A 15,535-nucleotide genomic window follows, 5' to 3' on the forward strand; every position below is an offset into this window, starting at 1 on the left:
AATACAGTGAATGGCCTTGCCTACATGGGAGTTTGCAGGTTTCCAAAACAGACAGCTAGGTTCAAGCATTTATTTAAAAATAGAGCTGTGCAAACATCTTACACCCTCTATATAGTAAATAGCATTATCTTCGAAGTTAGAAAGAAAAAAAGAGCTGTATATTTTCAGAAGTTTTCCCTCTCTGGTTCTTAATGCTTTTTTGTTGTCATTATTTGAACATTCATGGAAATATGAAAGACTGTAATGGAAAAAACAAATCAAATTATGGTCTGGGGAGGAAAGACTCCCACTGCAAATTGTGATCCATGTACATTGATAGAACAATGTCTTATTTCCATAAAAGTAACTCTGGCTGAGCCATTACAGTCATTTCTACATTTCTGACTATCTTGAAAACATCTGCTAAATATACAATAGACCATAAAGAACTTTAATAGCAACTGAAGGGTTCCGGCTATAATTCTGTCTCTCTGTCCGTCCATGCCATGATGGAAGGTATCACACTACTTCCTCCTAAGGCAGGGGAGACAGCTTTTTTATTTTCCCCAAAGAGGAACTACCCATCAATCACAAAAGCAGGGCACTTTTTCCTGCTATAGCAGCAATCTGAGCCTCAAAGACTGACGGATTATCAGCCCTCCCCAATTCCCTAAAGACAGCTGTCCACAACACTGTTCACTTTTATTACCAAACTGTAAAACAGAGCCTTTAATCAAAACTCAGAGATGACTGTATCAGTAAAATAAGGCAAAATGGTACTAATTTCTCTTGAGTAGCAAAGTGATGACAGCAGTCTCATCTGAGTGACCTATGACACTTACAATCCAAGAAAGGGAGGGATCCGCCTGCTATGCATCTCAGTGGAGATGCTGGGGAAGCTCAGAGCTGAGCAGGCAGCAGAGCACCAGTACGCATGCTGTACCCTAAGAGCTACAGGGGAGGGGAGGAACCAAAGAGATGATTCCCTGTTCACCATCTGACCCGATGCGCCACCTATAGCGATGGCTCCTAGGGCTCGGGGAAGGGAGGTGGAGACAGCACACAGGCCTGATGTTCCTGTCTGAGCCTGAATCACCCAAATCACACTGTGAGGACAAGGTTCCAGGCGCCGAGTGTGGGCCTGTGAGATGCTGGGTTTAAGCTATTAGTATTATGAATTGTGCTGATTCCCTGGTGGCTCAGTGGGGAAGAATCTGCCTGCAATGCAGGAGACACAGGTTCAACCCCTGGGTCGGGAAGACCCCCTGGAGGAGGGAATGGCTCCCCACTCCAGTACCCTTGCCTAGACAATCCCATGGACAGAGGACCCTGGCAGAGAGTCAGACATGACTGAGCGACTAACATTTACTTACTGGGTCTTTAGTAACATTAAGACAAAAAACATTTCCATGCACCCAGGGACTGAGGAATAAACATTTCTGATCAACTCAAGTAAAGAAACAAATGAGACACCACATTTATTGCAAAGGGACCATCATCTTAAAAAAAAAAGTAAATATAAGACAAATGCCTCATCATTTCACTATAAACACTCATTGTTCTGAGTGATCCAGAAGACACTGCAGGACTTAAAGTACTTTAGGAAACACTTGGGATTGACACTGCCAATGTGATGACATTGGTGATGGTCAGAATCTGGGTTAGTTCTCTAGCGTGACCCCTGGATGACTCTCCACCTCCTCAGAGCTGTGATGTTCTGACCTCTCTTCTACCCTCTCCAGTTGTCTGGCCCCAGCCTTACAGCGAGTCCCCCTGAAATTCCGCGGTGTGATTAGCAGGCACGCATACCCAGCATCCCCAGGACCACACACTCCCGCACCCCTATCTCCTCTGCACCCAGCAGGGGTGGCTGCACCATCAACCGCATCCTAGGAGCTCAGTGTCCCAGGGACCCTGCTCACTACTCCCCTGGAGCCCTGTCACCTCCTCCAGCACCACCCTGCCTTCTCTGTGCCTCCTACAGCTGTGGCTTGTCCCAGGGTGCCCCACCATCCCCAGCAGCAACCTCTGGGGAGCAAGCCCAGGGCAAAGCCATCTCTGGCCCCAGGGTTGCGGCTGGGGTGGCCCCGGTGGCTGAAGCAGGGCCCTCTCTGGACACACATAGTTTCTCTCCAGTCCCTACCCTTGTGGACATGATGCTTTTGTGACTCAAGAATAGTGAATAGTGAAAGTTGCTGAGTTCTGTCTGACTCTTTGTGACCCCATGGACTATACAGTTCATGGAATTCTCCAGGCCAGAATACTGGGGTGGAGTGGGTAGCCATTCCCTTCTCCAGGGTATCTTACCAACCCAGGGATTGAACCCAGGTCTCCTGCACTGCAGGCAGATTCTTCACCAGCTGAGCCATGAGGGAAGCCCAGGCAGAGGCCAAATACCCAGATAACTGAAACCCCCTTGGGGCTTCTGTGCTGAGTGCAGGGCTATTCGCTCACATATCCTTTCTTCCAGCTTTCAGACAAACCAGCGAGTCTACATCCCAACTGGGAAGAGGACTCGCCTTTCATCCAAGAAGCCCTGGGCCCATGGATGCGGCTAGGAGAGACTTCAAAGCCCCCAGCTGTCCTTCCCAGCCCCAGAACTCTGCTCCAGTGGAGATGCCCTCTTACACACACACCACTTGGGCCGCCCCCCCACTCACCAGCTTGGCCTCTGTGACCTGTGTGCCAGTGGGAGAGGACATGAGATGGGACTTGGGAGACAGAACCATCTCCAGCAACTGAGAACTAACCACTGTGGCCAGTGTAGCACAATTCCAATAAAAGAAGAGAATTGGACATTGTGTGGAGGAAGATACAGCTCTTGGTCTCTTAGAAACCTCATGAAATCAACAGCAATGCAATATACTGAGGCTGACCCCTCCCACCCATGGTTTATCAGAAAGCTGGCACGATTCCAAGGGGAGGACAGACCCCAGCTCTCCATGAATGAAAACCCTCAATTCTCTTGGAACAAGCTTCGTCTCTAAGGCCTCTACACCTAAACCTGAGGTCACCTTTAACCATACCTCCACTCCCACTGACCCTCCTTAACTATTCTGATGCAAATTACACCAGGCTCACAGTCCTGGGGGGAACCTCAGGGAACCAGGAACCTTGGGCATCACCACAGTCAAAAACTAAAAACACCCACTTGTCAAAACTCTATACTGCTTCTGTGTCCAGGGCTGAACACACAGACCCTGCATAGACAGGCAGACGATCCCCAGCCTCCTGAGAATGGATCAAGACCGCACGCTCTGTACCCAAGGCCAGAAACTCTGTAATTATTGAGCAGAAAATTTAAATTTAAAGGAAGGCAGCAAAAGACAAAGTCTCAGAATGGCCTTGAAAATAAATTCAAGTGTGCAGGGAAGTCCTGTCACTGCCCTCTCTAAACTCAACCACCTGTGTAAGTGTGTAGTCTCGTGTGTTCAGACCTCTCTGATTTCCTCTCAAGCAAACTGGTGCATGAGCGAACATATATCTGGAGGGGCAGTTGGCTTAAGAACGAATCCAAAGATGCCATAATATTCTAAGTCAGTAAGACGTCATGAAAGTGAAAGTGAAGTCACTCAGTCATGTCCGACTCTTTGCGACCCCGTGGACTGTAGCCCACCAGGCTCCTCAGTCCATGGGATTCTCCAGGAAAGAATACTGGAGTGGGTTGCTGCTGTCATTACCAACCTGAATTATTTTTTTTACAAAGTCAACCTAGTAGGGAGGTACAAATTAACATTTTTGGATTAACATAGCACAGTGCTATATATGGTCTTCTCAGGTGGCAAAAGTGGTAAACAATCCACCTGCCCATGTAGGAGACATCAGACACATGGGTTCAACCTCTGGGTCAGGAAGATCCCCTGGAGGAGGGCACGGCAACACACTCCAGTATTCTTGTCTGGAGAATACCGCGGACAAAGAAGCCTGGAGGGCTATAGTCCATAGCATCACAAAGAGCTGGACACAACTAAAGTGACGCAGCACACACACACTATATAAAAAAGATAACAAGGACCTACTGTATAGCCAGGGAGCTCTACTCAATATCCCATAATAATCTACAGTAAAAAGAATATATATACATATATATGCATAACTGAATCATTCTACTGTACATCTGAAACTAATACAACATTGTAACTATACTCCAATTTTTTAAAAAAGTCAATCTATATAATCTTATGAACTCACTTGTTAGAAAAACTAGGATAGTCTTAAAAAAAATGGGATCTTAGAAGTTGATGAATTTATGTAGATAAAGTAACAAAACTTTCAAGTACTACTCAGGATTACTTTCTTTATTATTCTCCATGGCTTGGAGTCTTCCTGCTCAACACATCTCACCAAACATAAAGAATGGAATGAATGGTCTGGGACCTACTATACCTCTATTACAGCATTTCTTGTACGGAGCAGATAAACTCAGTGTCAAACCATGAATAGATTCCAAACTCCAAGAAAGCAGGAAACAACAATCTATCCTTTTTAAGTAATTTTTTGATATTAAAACCCCTTAAGAATAGTAACATAAAATTGGCCCATTCCCTCCCTGGGCAGCTTTTTATTAGGAAAGTGGATAAAAACAGCACTAACTGAAAGAAACTCTCAAACACCCCAACCCATGAGTGTAACTTTTAAGACCCTTTAGAAACTAGAATATGAGATAAGACACCACTAAGATACCTTTAGATATCATTAAGAGTTGTGGGAAGTCAAGACATCATATTGTACACTATTAATAAAGTATAGCAGAGTCAAGTAAATATAATTCAAAAGAAAAAGCACTGGAAACATATAATTGGGGCTATAGGATGGACTGGTTTCCTTAAAATAAACACTGCACTCACCCTCACCACAACCTGGCTTGACTCTGTGCAAGCAAGCAGACCCAAGTCTGGCTCAGTGACAAATGCTTCACACCAAGCCCACCTGAACCCTGAGTCCCCAGACCAGCAGCAACACACCTGCTCTGCCCCTCCATGACAACAGGATTTTCTCAGCTGCCTCATGGCCATTACATACCACACACTTTACTAGTGATAACCATGGTGAATGCTTCTGTGCAATTTTAGAAGTCAACTACTCAGGTTTAGTTGTTGGTTTGAATATGTCAGGCCTCAATGTTGAGAAAGGCAGATCTCAGGATTATCCATTCCGAATATCATGGTGTCTGCTTCCTCTGGCTGAGAATGCAGTGTTAATTTGCTAGAAAAATTAAAACTTCATCTCTTTTAGAATTCCAGCCATCCAAGGATCAAACACTCTACCAATACAATACAATGAGTGTTACTGGGTCAACCAGGAAGTACCACATCTTCCCTCCAAAATGTGCCAAAATATTTTCCTTGGAAAATTCTGGAACCACATCACAATTGTCTTTTTCTTTTGTTTAAACCAGGTGAAAGAAAAGTGAAAAGTGCCAGCCGCTGAGTTGTGTCCAACTCTTTGCGACCCCATGGACTGTAGCCTGCCAGGCTCCTCAGTTCATGGGATTCTCCAGGCAAGGACACTGAAGTGGGTTGCCATGTCCTTCTCCAGGGGATCTTCCTGACCCAGGTCTCTGGGATTCCAGGCAGATTCTTAACTGTGTAAGCCATGAGGGACTTAAACACAAATCCACTCATTTAAAACAAACTGCATACTCTTGGGCACCTACCTCTCAGTTTTGCCTACAAATTATCTTGCATCTGAAGTTAAAAGACCTCTTTCCATCTTCTGGGTACATCCTGTCCATCATTCTCTCCCGGATGATGTCAATAATCATATAATTGAGCTCCAGGCCACTATGAAGCTCTACCTTCACCTGACTGTCCAATTCCCTTCTACGAGATAATCTTCCTAAAGCACAGCTACCATCATGTCCTGTCCCACTCGAAAACCTTCAATGCTTCCTCCTGCCTTCCATATCAAGTGCATAAGCCTTAGCCCAGCATTCATTCTTCTATGCTTATTGTCGTTGTTTTAACTCTCAGCTTCCCTGCGTGTGCCCCTTCCTTGAAAAGAAAAGAGTCATAGTTTCTAAAAGAGCTAAGTACTCATATCTCCCTGTTGGAATTCTACTCAAATCTCTTTCCCCAGAACACACTGCACTTCTGCCTCTTCAAACCCACCACGGCCACATTCTGCCTTGCAAGGGCCTTTGTGCTCTGTCATAGTGATCTCCCCAAGAGTAAGGACTAGGTCTTAGCGTCTCGATTTTCCTGATGCATGCTGTTCACTGCCATCCGTAAACCTGATGTTTTACACACAGTAAACAACAATAAATTCAGGGAAATAGTTCAGGGAAAGGTCCAATGTGAGTTCTTTAAACTCAGGGGATGGACTTCCCCGGTGGCCCAGCAGCTAGGACTCCATGCTCTCAACACAGAGGGCCTAGGTTTGACCCCTGGTCAGGGAGCTAGATCCCACATGCCACATCACAGACCCACATTCTGCAACTAAGACCAGGCATAGCCAAATAAACAGATGAAATAAATAAATTTAAAAACAACAACAACAACTACAAAAACCCTGGGGAAAGACACCAGCGATCCCTAACAGTCATGAATCAGATCTGCTCCTGCTGGCTGGGACATACCAGACCTTGATAAAAATAATGCAAGTCACAGACTTCCCTGGTGGTCGAGTGATTAAGAATCCACCTACCAATGCAGAGGATAGGGGTTTAGTCCCTAGTCTAGGAACTAAAATTCCACATGCTGCAGAGCAACTAAGCCTTTGAGCCACAGCTACTGAGCCTGTGCTCCAGAGCTTGCAAGCCACAGCTACTGAGCCCACATACGTTAACTACTGAAGCCCTTGCGCCTAGAGCCTGTGCTCTGCATGCAACCAGAGAAGCCACCAAAATGAGAAGTCATCACACCACAGCCAGAGAGTAGTCCCTGCTGGCCACAAGAGAAAACCCGTGTAGCAACAAAGACGCAACACAGCCAAAAATAAATAAATAATTTTAAAAATAAAACAAGTACACAATCATCTTTAAAAAAACAATGCAAGTCACAACTCAGCAGGAGATGCATTACTTAATAATAAAGGCATCTTAACTAGTAATACAGGCACATTTGAGAAAAACTGGAGAGAAAATGCTTTTAAGGCGTTAAAAATAAATAGTCTTAAAAGGAAGATGGATGGGAAAACGCTGAAACATTCAGGACCATGGACACCAAGCGTCACACACTTCAGTCTCGTACGTGATACACACCCCTTGCTCATCGAGCTTGAGCAGCTGCTCTGAGACCTTGGGTGAGCTGGAGGCTTGCCTCAGGCACTGGATGCTGAGCTCAGGAATGACGTATTCCAGAACTTCTTTGAGCGGGAGCCCACGTGCAGTCCCATGCCTGGCGGTAGAGGGTATGGCATCCTCCAAAATTGCTCCTCTCAGCGTTGTCAGCTGTGGGGCAAAATAGCACACACTGCAGTTAACCTTGACTCTTTAAAGCATAATGTTTCAACTGCCTTAAAAAAAAAGAGCAAGAAAGAGAAAGCTCTTTTCTAAGTGAGTACAAGAGACTACAGTTCTCAATCTGAAGAAGCAGATTCAACCTTCATCAGTCTTTACACAGAGGTATACAGAAGTCAGGAAGGAGCTGGGTGGGGCTGACGTAACCAGATGTGCCCAAGGCATGAGGAGGAGGGGGCAATGCCCCACCAAGCAGACATAAAGACACACCCACCGCAATCAGAGCCAACAGTGCTGACTAGCCAGGAGCCCCAGGGCTGGGCCAGTCGTAGCCATCTCCTCCGTCCTTCCCTTTCCGTTCTCCCATGGACCATCATCTTCTTTCCTTCTACTCTTTTTGTTTTCTTTGTTTCTTTTTGTATTTTTTCCTTTGTATTTGTTTTCTTATTTTTTTCTCTCTTCTACTCTTCATGTTCTTCTATTTAACTTCCCACTGCTGACAATTCCCAAGGCTGGGTGGGGCCACTCTGAGACCTCTAGAGGCAAGTGACTCAGGTCCAAGAAGGTTCTTCCTCCCCATCTGTGATATGTCCTCATGGAGTCACTGTTCTGACACAGCAAATCTAATCCCAGGTCTAATGTGCCGAGAAAGGAAACCCAGCAGCACTGCCAGCCTAGAGGTCTGGCTCTCATCCCACCCCACCCCCTACCCTCCACTCTGGCTACAAAGCAGCCGTAGTGATGGAGGTCACAGTGGCGCCTAGCATTTGACAGTGCCCAGGGCACGCTGTCCAACAAGACTTTCTGCAGTGATGAGGTCGTCCTCCCGCTGCACTGGCTGGCCCAGGAGCCATCATCCCCAAGTGGCTGTGGAGCACGTGACCTGTTACAGGTGTGACAGTGGAAACTTATTTCTTATTCAATTCCCTTAAACTCAAATAGCCTCCTGTAGTTAGCAGCTACTGAACTGGATGGCACAGGTCCACAGCTTAAAATATGCCATCTTCAGAGAGGGCTTGTTTCTCCTACTTATGGCACAGAACCTGGGCCATAAGATACCAATGCACAGCCAAGTAGACACTGAGTACTAGGCTTGGGCAAAGCCTTTGAGGGGCTCTCTGAACTCAGACCCAGGAGTCACCAAAATACACATTCAGGACTGTGTAATCAACACATTGCCATCTAATTACAATGGTCAAGAGGATAAAAACTAAAGTGCAAATCAGATTTGGGTCTTTATGTAAATCAACTTTCCCATCTACGTGCATCAGCCATCTGTGTTATAGCCGCACTTTTCACTCAGAGCAAGACCAGTGGGGGAGTAACCTGGTTGCTGGTGGGAGGACGTGTGGGTCCACGGAGCTCCTGGACTCACCGACACGCTAAGTCAACACTCACCTCATGGGTGGCTTCCTGGTTTTCTGCATTTGATTCTAAAGTTGTTTTTCAATTTTGACATGAATCATATAGTTCAGATTTGTCCTCTGCCTTATGCCCAAGAACCTTGCATTCTGATGATTTTATCCTTTCTGTCCTGTAAGGTGATGGTAAAATCGCTGCCACTTAACACCCATCACAAGTTTGCAAATATTTCACTCGGAACCAAATAGTCTAAGCCCTTTCAGTCATCTTAACTGGTGTGAGCAACACTGACAATAAAAGCCACACATTGTGGGAAACAACCCGAGCAGTGACCCGAGGCCCAGCCCGGGGCAGACGCCACACTCGCCCAGTACCTCACTTGTCCTGAAAACCACCCGGTAGTTGAACTGGGACCCTTCCTTCTCCTTGGGGTCTTCCACCTTCTCCCTCCGCACGCTGACTGCCACAGGGCCGAGGTTCTCATCGATTCCAAAATAGTTCTGATGCTCTGTGATGGAGAAAGTGGAGGCATGAGAAGAAGGAAGCAGGAAGAGGATGGGGATCCTGCAACTTGTGTATCTAGTCCAGAAGATGCACCAGCGTCTCCGGTGCAGGATTTCCCACAAACGTGATCAATTTTTTTATCTCCAACTTAGACGCACTTTTCTTTTTTATTGCAAGAGGACACTTGCTTCACAATATTGCGTTGGTTTCTGCCATACCTCAACATGAATCAGCCACAGGTATACATATGTCTGCCCCCTCGTGAACCCCACTCCCGTCTCCCGCCCCATCCCCCCAGGCAGTGCTCTAGAACGGCACAGAGCACTGGGTTGAGTGCCCACCTGGTAGGTGACCATGAGGCAGCTAGCATAGGGACCTGCAAGGACATTCTTCCTAAGACATGATCACTAGTCTCTTACTCACAGAACACTTGTGTGCCAGACATGGTCTTGGCCGTGGGGTCACAACCCAGAAAAACTTCCCCGTCATGAAGCATATATTCCAGTCTGAACGCTGCCAGTGACGGCAAGCTCAGCTCTGGGAGAAGCCCTTCTGGATGCGTAAGTGAGCTCTGCTGAAAGAAGTATAAAAGCTTCACTCCAACCACACTTTTTAAGTGTCTTCTGCAAGGACCCAGACTTAACACAACACTCAGATGTGGTCCAACCCATACAACACGGACGGTGCAAATATGCAAATGTTTATTCATGCTGCTTCTCGATTTTAGCAAACCTTCATACCAATAATCCACGCTAAGCGAGCGAGCCACGCAAAGCCCCAGGTGTTATTCATTTACTTCTTAATGAACTGCTGCCCAGTCCATTCTCCAAGGTGCGCACTTACAAAGCTGGTTTTTTTCACCCTGTATGCAAAATCACTTTAACAACCTCCTCCTTTTTCACTTTTATCCCTTTTCAATGTCACCTTAGTAGTTTGGGCCAATCTTTCTGATGTATAGTTTTCAGTTAAAGAGAAACATGCTCCATCACATGTTTGTAAGCTTGAAAAAAGCCATAGGTATTCCAAAGGCTTTGGGCTATGCTAACATCTCCTGCCACAGTAATTTCTGAAGGAATAAGGAATGTTATTCATAAAGTAGAAAATAGGTTAAGGTCAACAAAGAAAAACAGTACTTGTATCACTCAAGGAAAATATTATCCAAAGCCGCTAATGAACACTGGCTACATCTTCAAAGGCAGATCATTTACTTTTTACTTGTAACCAAATGAGATAAATACTGACATAATTTCCTTTTGAACCAGTCAGGACTAGAAGCAGCAAGTCCCCTATTTTAGGGACTAAAAAGGTGAATTATTGCCTCAGTCCTGGGCTTATACAATAGGAAGTGAGTCTTCGTTTTTCATGGATCCCTCATCCTTGTAAATTATGTACTGATAATAGTCTGCTTAACTGTTACAAACATGCACAACTCCAGTGAAATTAAAAATAAATAATAAATTTAAAATGCATTGCAAAAAATGAATTATTTACCAACGAGTTATTTATTAATAGCCTGCTGCATTAAGAACATATTTCAAGAAGTGACTTGCAAAAATGCCCAAATCAGTTTCTTGGTAGGCTTTTGATAAAACCTGTGATACAAATCAAAAGAAAGTCAAGGGCTTCCCTGGTGGTCCAGTGGTTAAGAATTCACCTGCCAATGCAGGGGACACAGGTTCAATCCCTGGTCTAGGAAGATTCTATATGCTTTCAACTTCTTTTTTTTTTTTTTTTAAGTATAGCTAATTTACAATATTATGTTCATTTCAGGCATACAGCATAGTGATTCAGTATTTTATAGATTTTATTCTATTAAAAGTTATATACAAAGTAATGACTATAATTCCCTGTGCTGTACAATATATCCTTGTTGCTTATCTATTTCATACAAAACAATCTGCATCTCTTCATCCCCTACCCTAGCCCTCTACCCTCTCCTTCCCTCACTGGGTCCCACTAGTTTGCTTTCTGTATCTGCGAGTCTGTTTGTTCTGCTATATATATTCAGTTGTTTTATTTTTTAGATTCTACATACCAATCAATAATTACTTGTCTTTCTCTGACTTATTTCACTAAACATAATATTCTTCAAGTACAACCACATTGCTACAAATGGCGGTGTTTCATTCTTTTTTATGGCTGAATAATAAAGATAAATACTGACATAATTTCCTTTTGAACCAGTCAGGACCAAAAGGACTGTACCAATTCTTTATCCATTCATCTACTGAATGGATTCATTCAATTCATCCATTCATCAGGTTGCTTCCATGTCTTGGCTATTGTGAACAGTGTTACTATGACCACAGGGGTGCATGTATCTTTTTGAATTATAGTTTTCTTCAGGTATATGCCCAGGACTGGGATTGCAGGATCCCATGACAACTCTATGTTCAGTTTTTGAGGAACCTCTAAACTATTCTCCGTACTGGCTGTATCAATTTACATTCCCACCAACAGTGTAGGAGGGTTCCCTTTTAATCCACATCCTCACCAACATATCCCATTTGTGGACTTTGAGGTGATGGCCATTCTGACTACTGTCTGGTGATCTATCATTGTTACTCTGATTTCTCTAATAATTAGTGATGTTGAGCATTCCTTCATGTGCTGATTACCCATCTGTATTTCTTCTTTGGAAAAATGTCTGTTCAGGTCTTCTGCCCATTTTCTGACTGGGCTGTTTGGTTTGTGATATTGAGTTGGATGAGGTATTTATGTTTTCATTATTAACCCCTTGTTGGTCATCATTTACAGATACTTTCTCACATATGGTAGAATGTCTTTCTGTTTTGTCAATAGATTATTTTGCAAAAGCTTTTAAGTTTAATGAGGCTCCATTTGATTATATTTGCTATCATTTCTTTTGCCTCAGGAGACAGGTTTAAAAAAATACTGCTATGACTTATGTCAAAGAGTGTTCAGCTTGTATTCTTTTCAGTGAGCTTTATGGTCTGCAAGATTTAGATCTTTAATCCATTTTGAATTATTTCTGCAGATGGTGTAAGGAAACATTCTCATCTCACTCTTTCACATGCAGCTGTCCAGTCTTCCAAGCACCAATTATTGATAAAGCTGTCTTTTCTCCACTGTATATTGCCTCCTTTATCATAGATTATTTGACCATAAATGTGTGGGCTTATTCCTCAGCTCTCTGTTCTGTCCCATTGATCCATGTCTGTTTTTGTGCCAGTACCATGCTGTTTTGACGACTATCACTTTGTAGTATAATCTGACGTCTGGGAGGTGATACCTCCAGCTTTGTTCTTCTCCCTCAAGATTGTTTTGGTTTTTGTGGATCCATAGGAATTTTAAAATTATCTGTTCTAGTTCTACAAAAAACAAACATCATGGGTATCCTGATAAAGACTGCATTGGATCTGTAGACTGCTTTGGAGAGTAGGACCATTTTAATAAAACCCTTCCAATCCAAGAGCACAGGATATCTTTCCATTTCTTTGTATCATCTTCAATTTCCTTCATCAATATTTTATAGTTTTCAGAGTTAAGTTTACTCCTAAATATTTTATTCTTTCAGATGAAATTTTAGATAGCATTGTTTTTTTTTAACTCTCTCTTTCAGTAGTTCATTACTAATCTATGGAAAAGCAACTGATCTCTGTATATTAATCTTGTATTCTGAAGCTTTGCTGATTTCACTTATTAGTTCTAATATTTTTAGGTGGATGTGGGGAGGCCATGACTGGGGAGAAGCCTTGGCTATGGGATGCAGTGGTGACCCAATCCCAGAGCCTGGGTGGGGCAGCAGCAGTCACTGCTGGCGTTTACTCAAGTAGCATCTTAGAAGCAGCCCAAAGCTCTCTACAGGCTGCTCCACCGCAGCTCACTCCACCAACCTGCTCTGTGGAGTAGACTATCTTCTGATGGCCTGTCCTCGCCACACACTGCCCTCCAGCGCTGGGGGAAGAGTCATCCTCCAAGCTGCAGAACCGCCCTGCTCATCAGTTAACTCTGGCATACCTTGCCTTATGTGGCACCTTCCTAGTTTGTTCCTCTGTGGCTTTATGCCCTTTTTGTACTCCTTCACCATCAGTTTTTTAGTGTTGTTTGGAAGGGAGAGAGAGAACATGTATGTACAAATGACCAAGTTTAACTAGCATCCCTAAATTCATTTACTGTTAAATATCTATAATTCTCTCCAGTATTCTTGCCTGGAGAATTCCATGGGCACAGGAGCCTGGCATGCTACAGTCCATGGGACACCCAGAGTCAGACATGACCGAAGCGACTTAGCATAAGCATCTATAAGTCTAATGAGCCTGATAATCAGTTTCTGAATCTGAGCTTTCCTACTTATTACCTACTTAATAACCTTGGGTAGTTCTTAACCTCAGCACCAACGCCCCACTACAAAATATATATATATATATATAATACATGTATCATCAATAACCTGAGAAAAGCATTATAGTTGAAGGCAGGAATCCTACTGACAAAAAACTCAATGAGAAACAAAAAATCAAATGAACAGCATTATGGGCATTTTGATTTTTGAGCCCAACACAGCTTAAGAGTCAAACTGAACAAGATTCATACTTTTAATCTCAAAAAGTTAATCTGTAATCAGAGATTATATTATATTCAGGATAGTCTTTTGAAGAAAGCAGTGGCATATATAATATTTTACTGAGTAATTTCTATCAAGAATTCTTCTTTTTTTTAATGTGTATATTACCCTTTCCACCAAAGATGGCAAATTAGTAAGAAAACCATTTTTTTTCCTTTGGGTCTATCTTTCCAAGCCATGCGCCACACTTGTTTTTGACTCTTGTCTCCATCTCTCACAGACACACACTATCTTTTTCTTCCCAGACCTCAAACTTTTTATTTTGTATCGGGGTACAGCCAATTAACAACGCTGTGGTTGTTTCCGGTGAAGAGCAAAGGGTCTCAGCCATACGTGCACATACATCCATTCTCCCCCAAACCCCCATCCCATCCAGGCTGGCACATAACACTGAGGAGGGTTCCTTGTGCGATACTTATACTGTCGGTTATCCATTTTGAATACAGCAGTGCGGACACACGCTTCTGAACGCAAGCAGAGGTGACTTTTCGGCTAGGTACAACCACGACTCGACCTTTGGACTCACCAGTTCTGAGTCCCTGCAGCTATTTTCTAAGGAATCTCTCTGTGCTTTCAGTTTCACCAAGGAATAAAGCAGGTTACCTGGATGTGTTTCTAAGGAAATAAGATTATCTTCTGCTGCACACTGGAGCACTCCGTCTAGCTTTTATATAGGGTTCCACATATCATGAAGATAAGCACAGGAAAGGTGCTCCCTATGTCTCCAGGAGGGAGCCGAGGTAACCCTCAGATGACACCTGGTCCCTTTCAGGACAGCTCAGCCTGTTCATGTGCATCACAAGAGCCTTGCCCTCTGGGGGACAGGACAATGAGCCCCTCACCCAAGGGGCCCATCTTCATCCCAAGCACCCGATTTCCATAAAACTGCTGCAACAGAGAATCAAATAAAATCCGTCCTTGGCAGAATAGAAGCTGTGAAAAGACTGTGGGAAAGCTGAATGAAAATCCATATATCATGCAAATAAAAGGCTAGATTTTTTTTTTTTTAAATCGATTAACAAGATTTCAATGTAGGAAATGAGATTCAGCACATAGCTCTGGTGCACTTTGTTCAGTAAAGAAAAGAAAAAATTCTAATTTGGAAGTTTTTTTTTTTTTTTTTTAAGGGCTATGTGGAACCTTAGTCCAAAGGCTGTTTCCAGGCACTGTCAAATCTTGGACGGTAGATGTACTGGGCTCATCTCATGGACTGAAGAGGCAAGGATCCCAACGCTCCAGGCTGTGGAGGCCAGCATGTAAGAGAAGCCCTGTGCCTCTCCCTCACGAGGTTTCTCACCCTGGCCATGGTGCCATCAGCAAGTCCACCAGAACCACCAGTGACTGGGTCGGGCCCCTTCCCTCTGCATTGGTCAGTACACACAGCAAAGCTTTCCTTTAATGGTTCCATGTTCTTTCAACAATCAGCTGATGATTTCACTGTCAGCTCACTGCCTATCTGGGTTAGACCCATGGCTGCAGGTGACTGCTGTCTAAACTCCTACCTAAACTCCTATCTTCTGTCATCTTCCCCTCCAAACCACTGTTTAATCACCTCCTCTGTTCCAGGAGTTATACAGATATAAATAAAGAATGAAAAATTCATAAATGAATGAAGAAAACAATAGGATCTGCTTTCACAGATAATAACATTAAGAGTCATTAGAGAACCTCAAGGAACCTCAAACTCCCTGCTAATGTTTCAT

At 43.8% G+C, this 15,535-nt stretch overlaps 1 protein-coding gene across 8 annotated transcripts in view; it reads right to left on the bottom strand.

Moving 5' to 3' along the window:
* Positions 1-15,535, bottom strand: part of SIPA1L2 (signal induced proliferation associated 1 like 2) — a 246,883-nt gene that overhangs the window by 88,324 nt on the left and 143,024 nt on the right. For all 8 annotated transcript variants that reach the window (XM_070781985.1, XM_070781987.1, XM_070781986.1 and 5 more), the window contains 2 exons: positions 9,115-9,248; positions 7,181-7,369 (listed from right to left, as the gene is read on the bottom strand). In XM_070781985.1, coding sequence (XP_070638086.1) covers positions 7,181-7,369; positions 9,115-9,248 — 323 coding nt within the window. The remainder of the gene's footprint in view (positions 1-7,180; positions 7,370-9,114; positions 9,249-15,535) is intronic.

This window comes from Bos indicus, chromosome 28 (assembly GCF_029378745.1).
Source record: "Bos indicus isolate NIAB-ARS_2022 breed Sahiwal x Tharparkar chromosome 28, NIAB-ARS_B.indTharparkar_mat_pri_1.0, whole genome shotgun sequence".
NCBI classification, from domain to species: Eukaryota; Metazoa; Chordata; class Mammalia; order Artiodactyla; family Bovidae; genus Bos; species Bos indicus.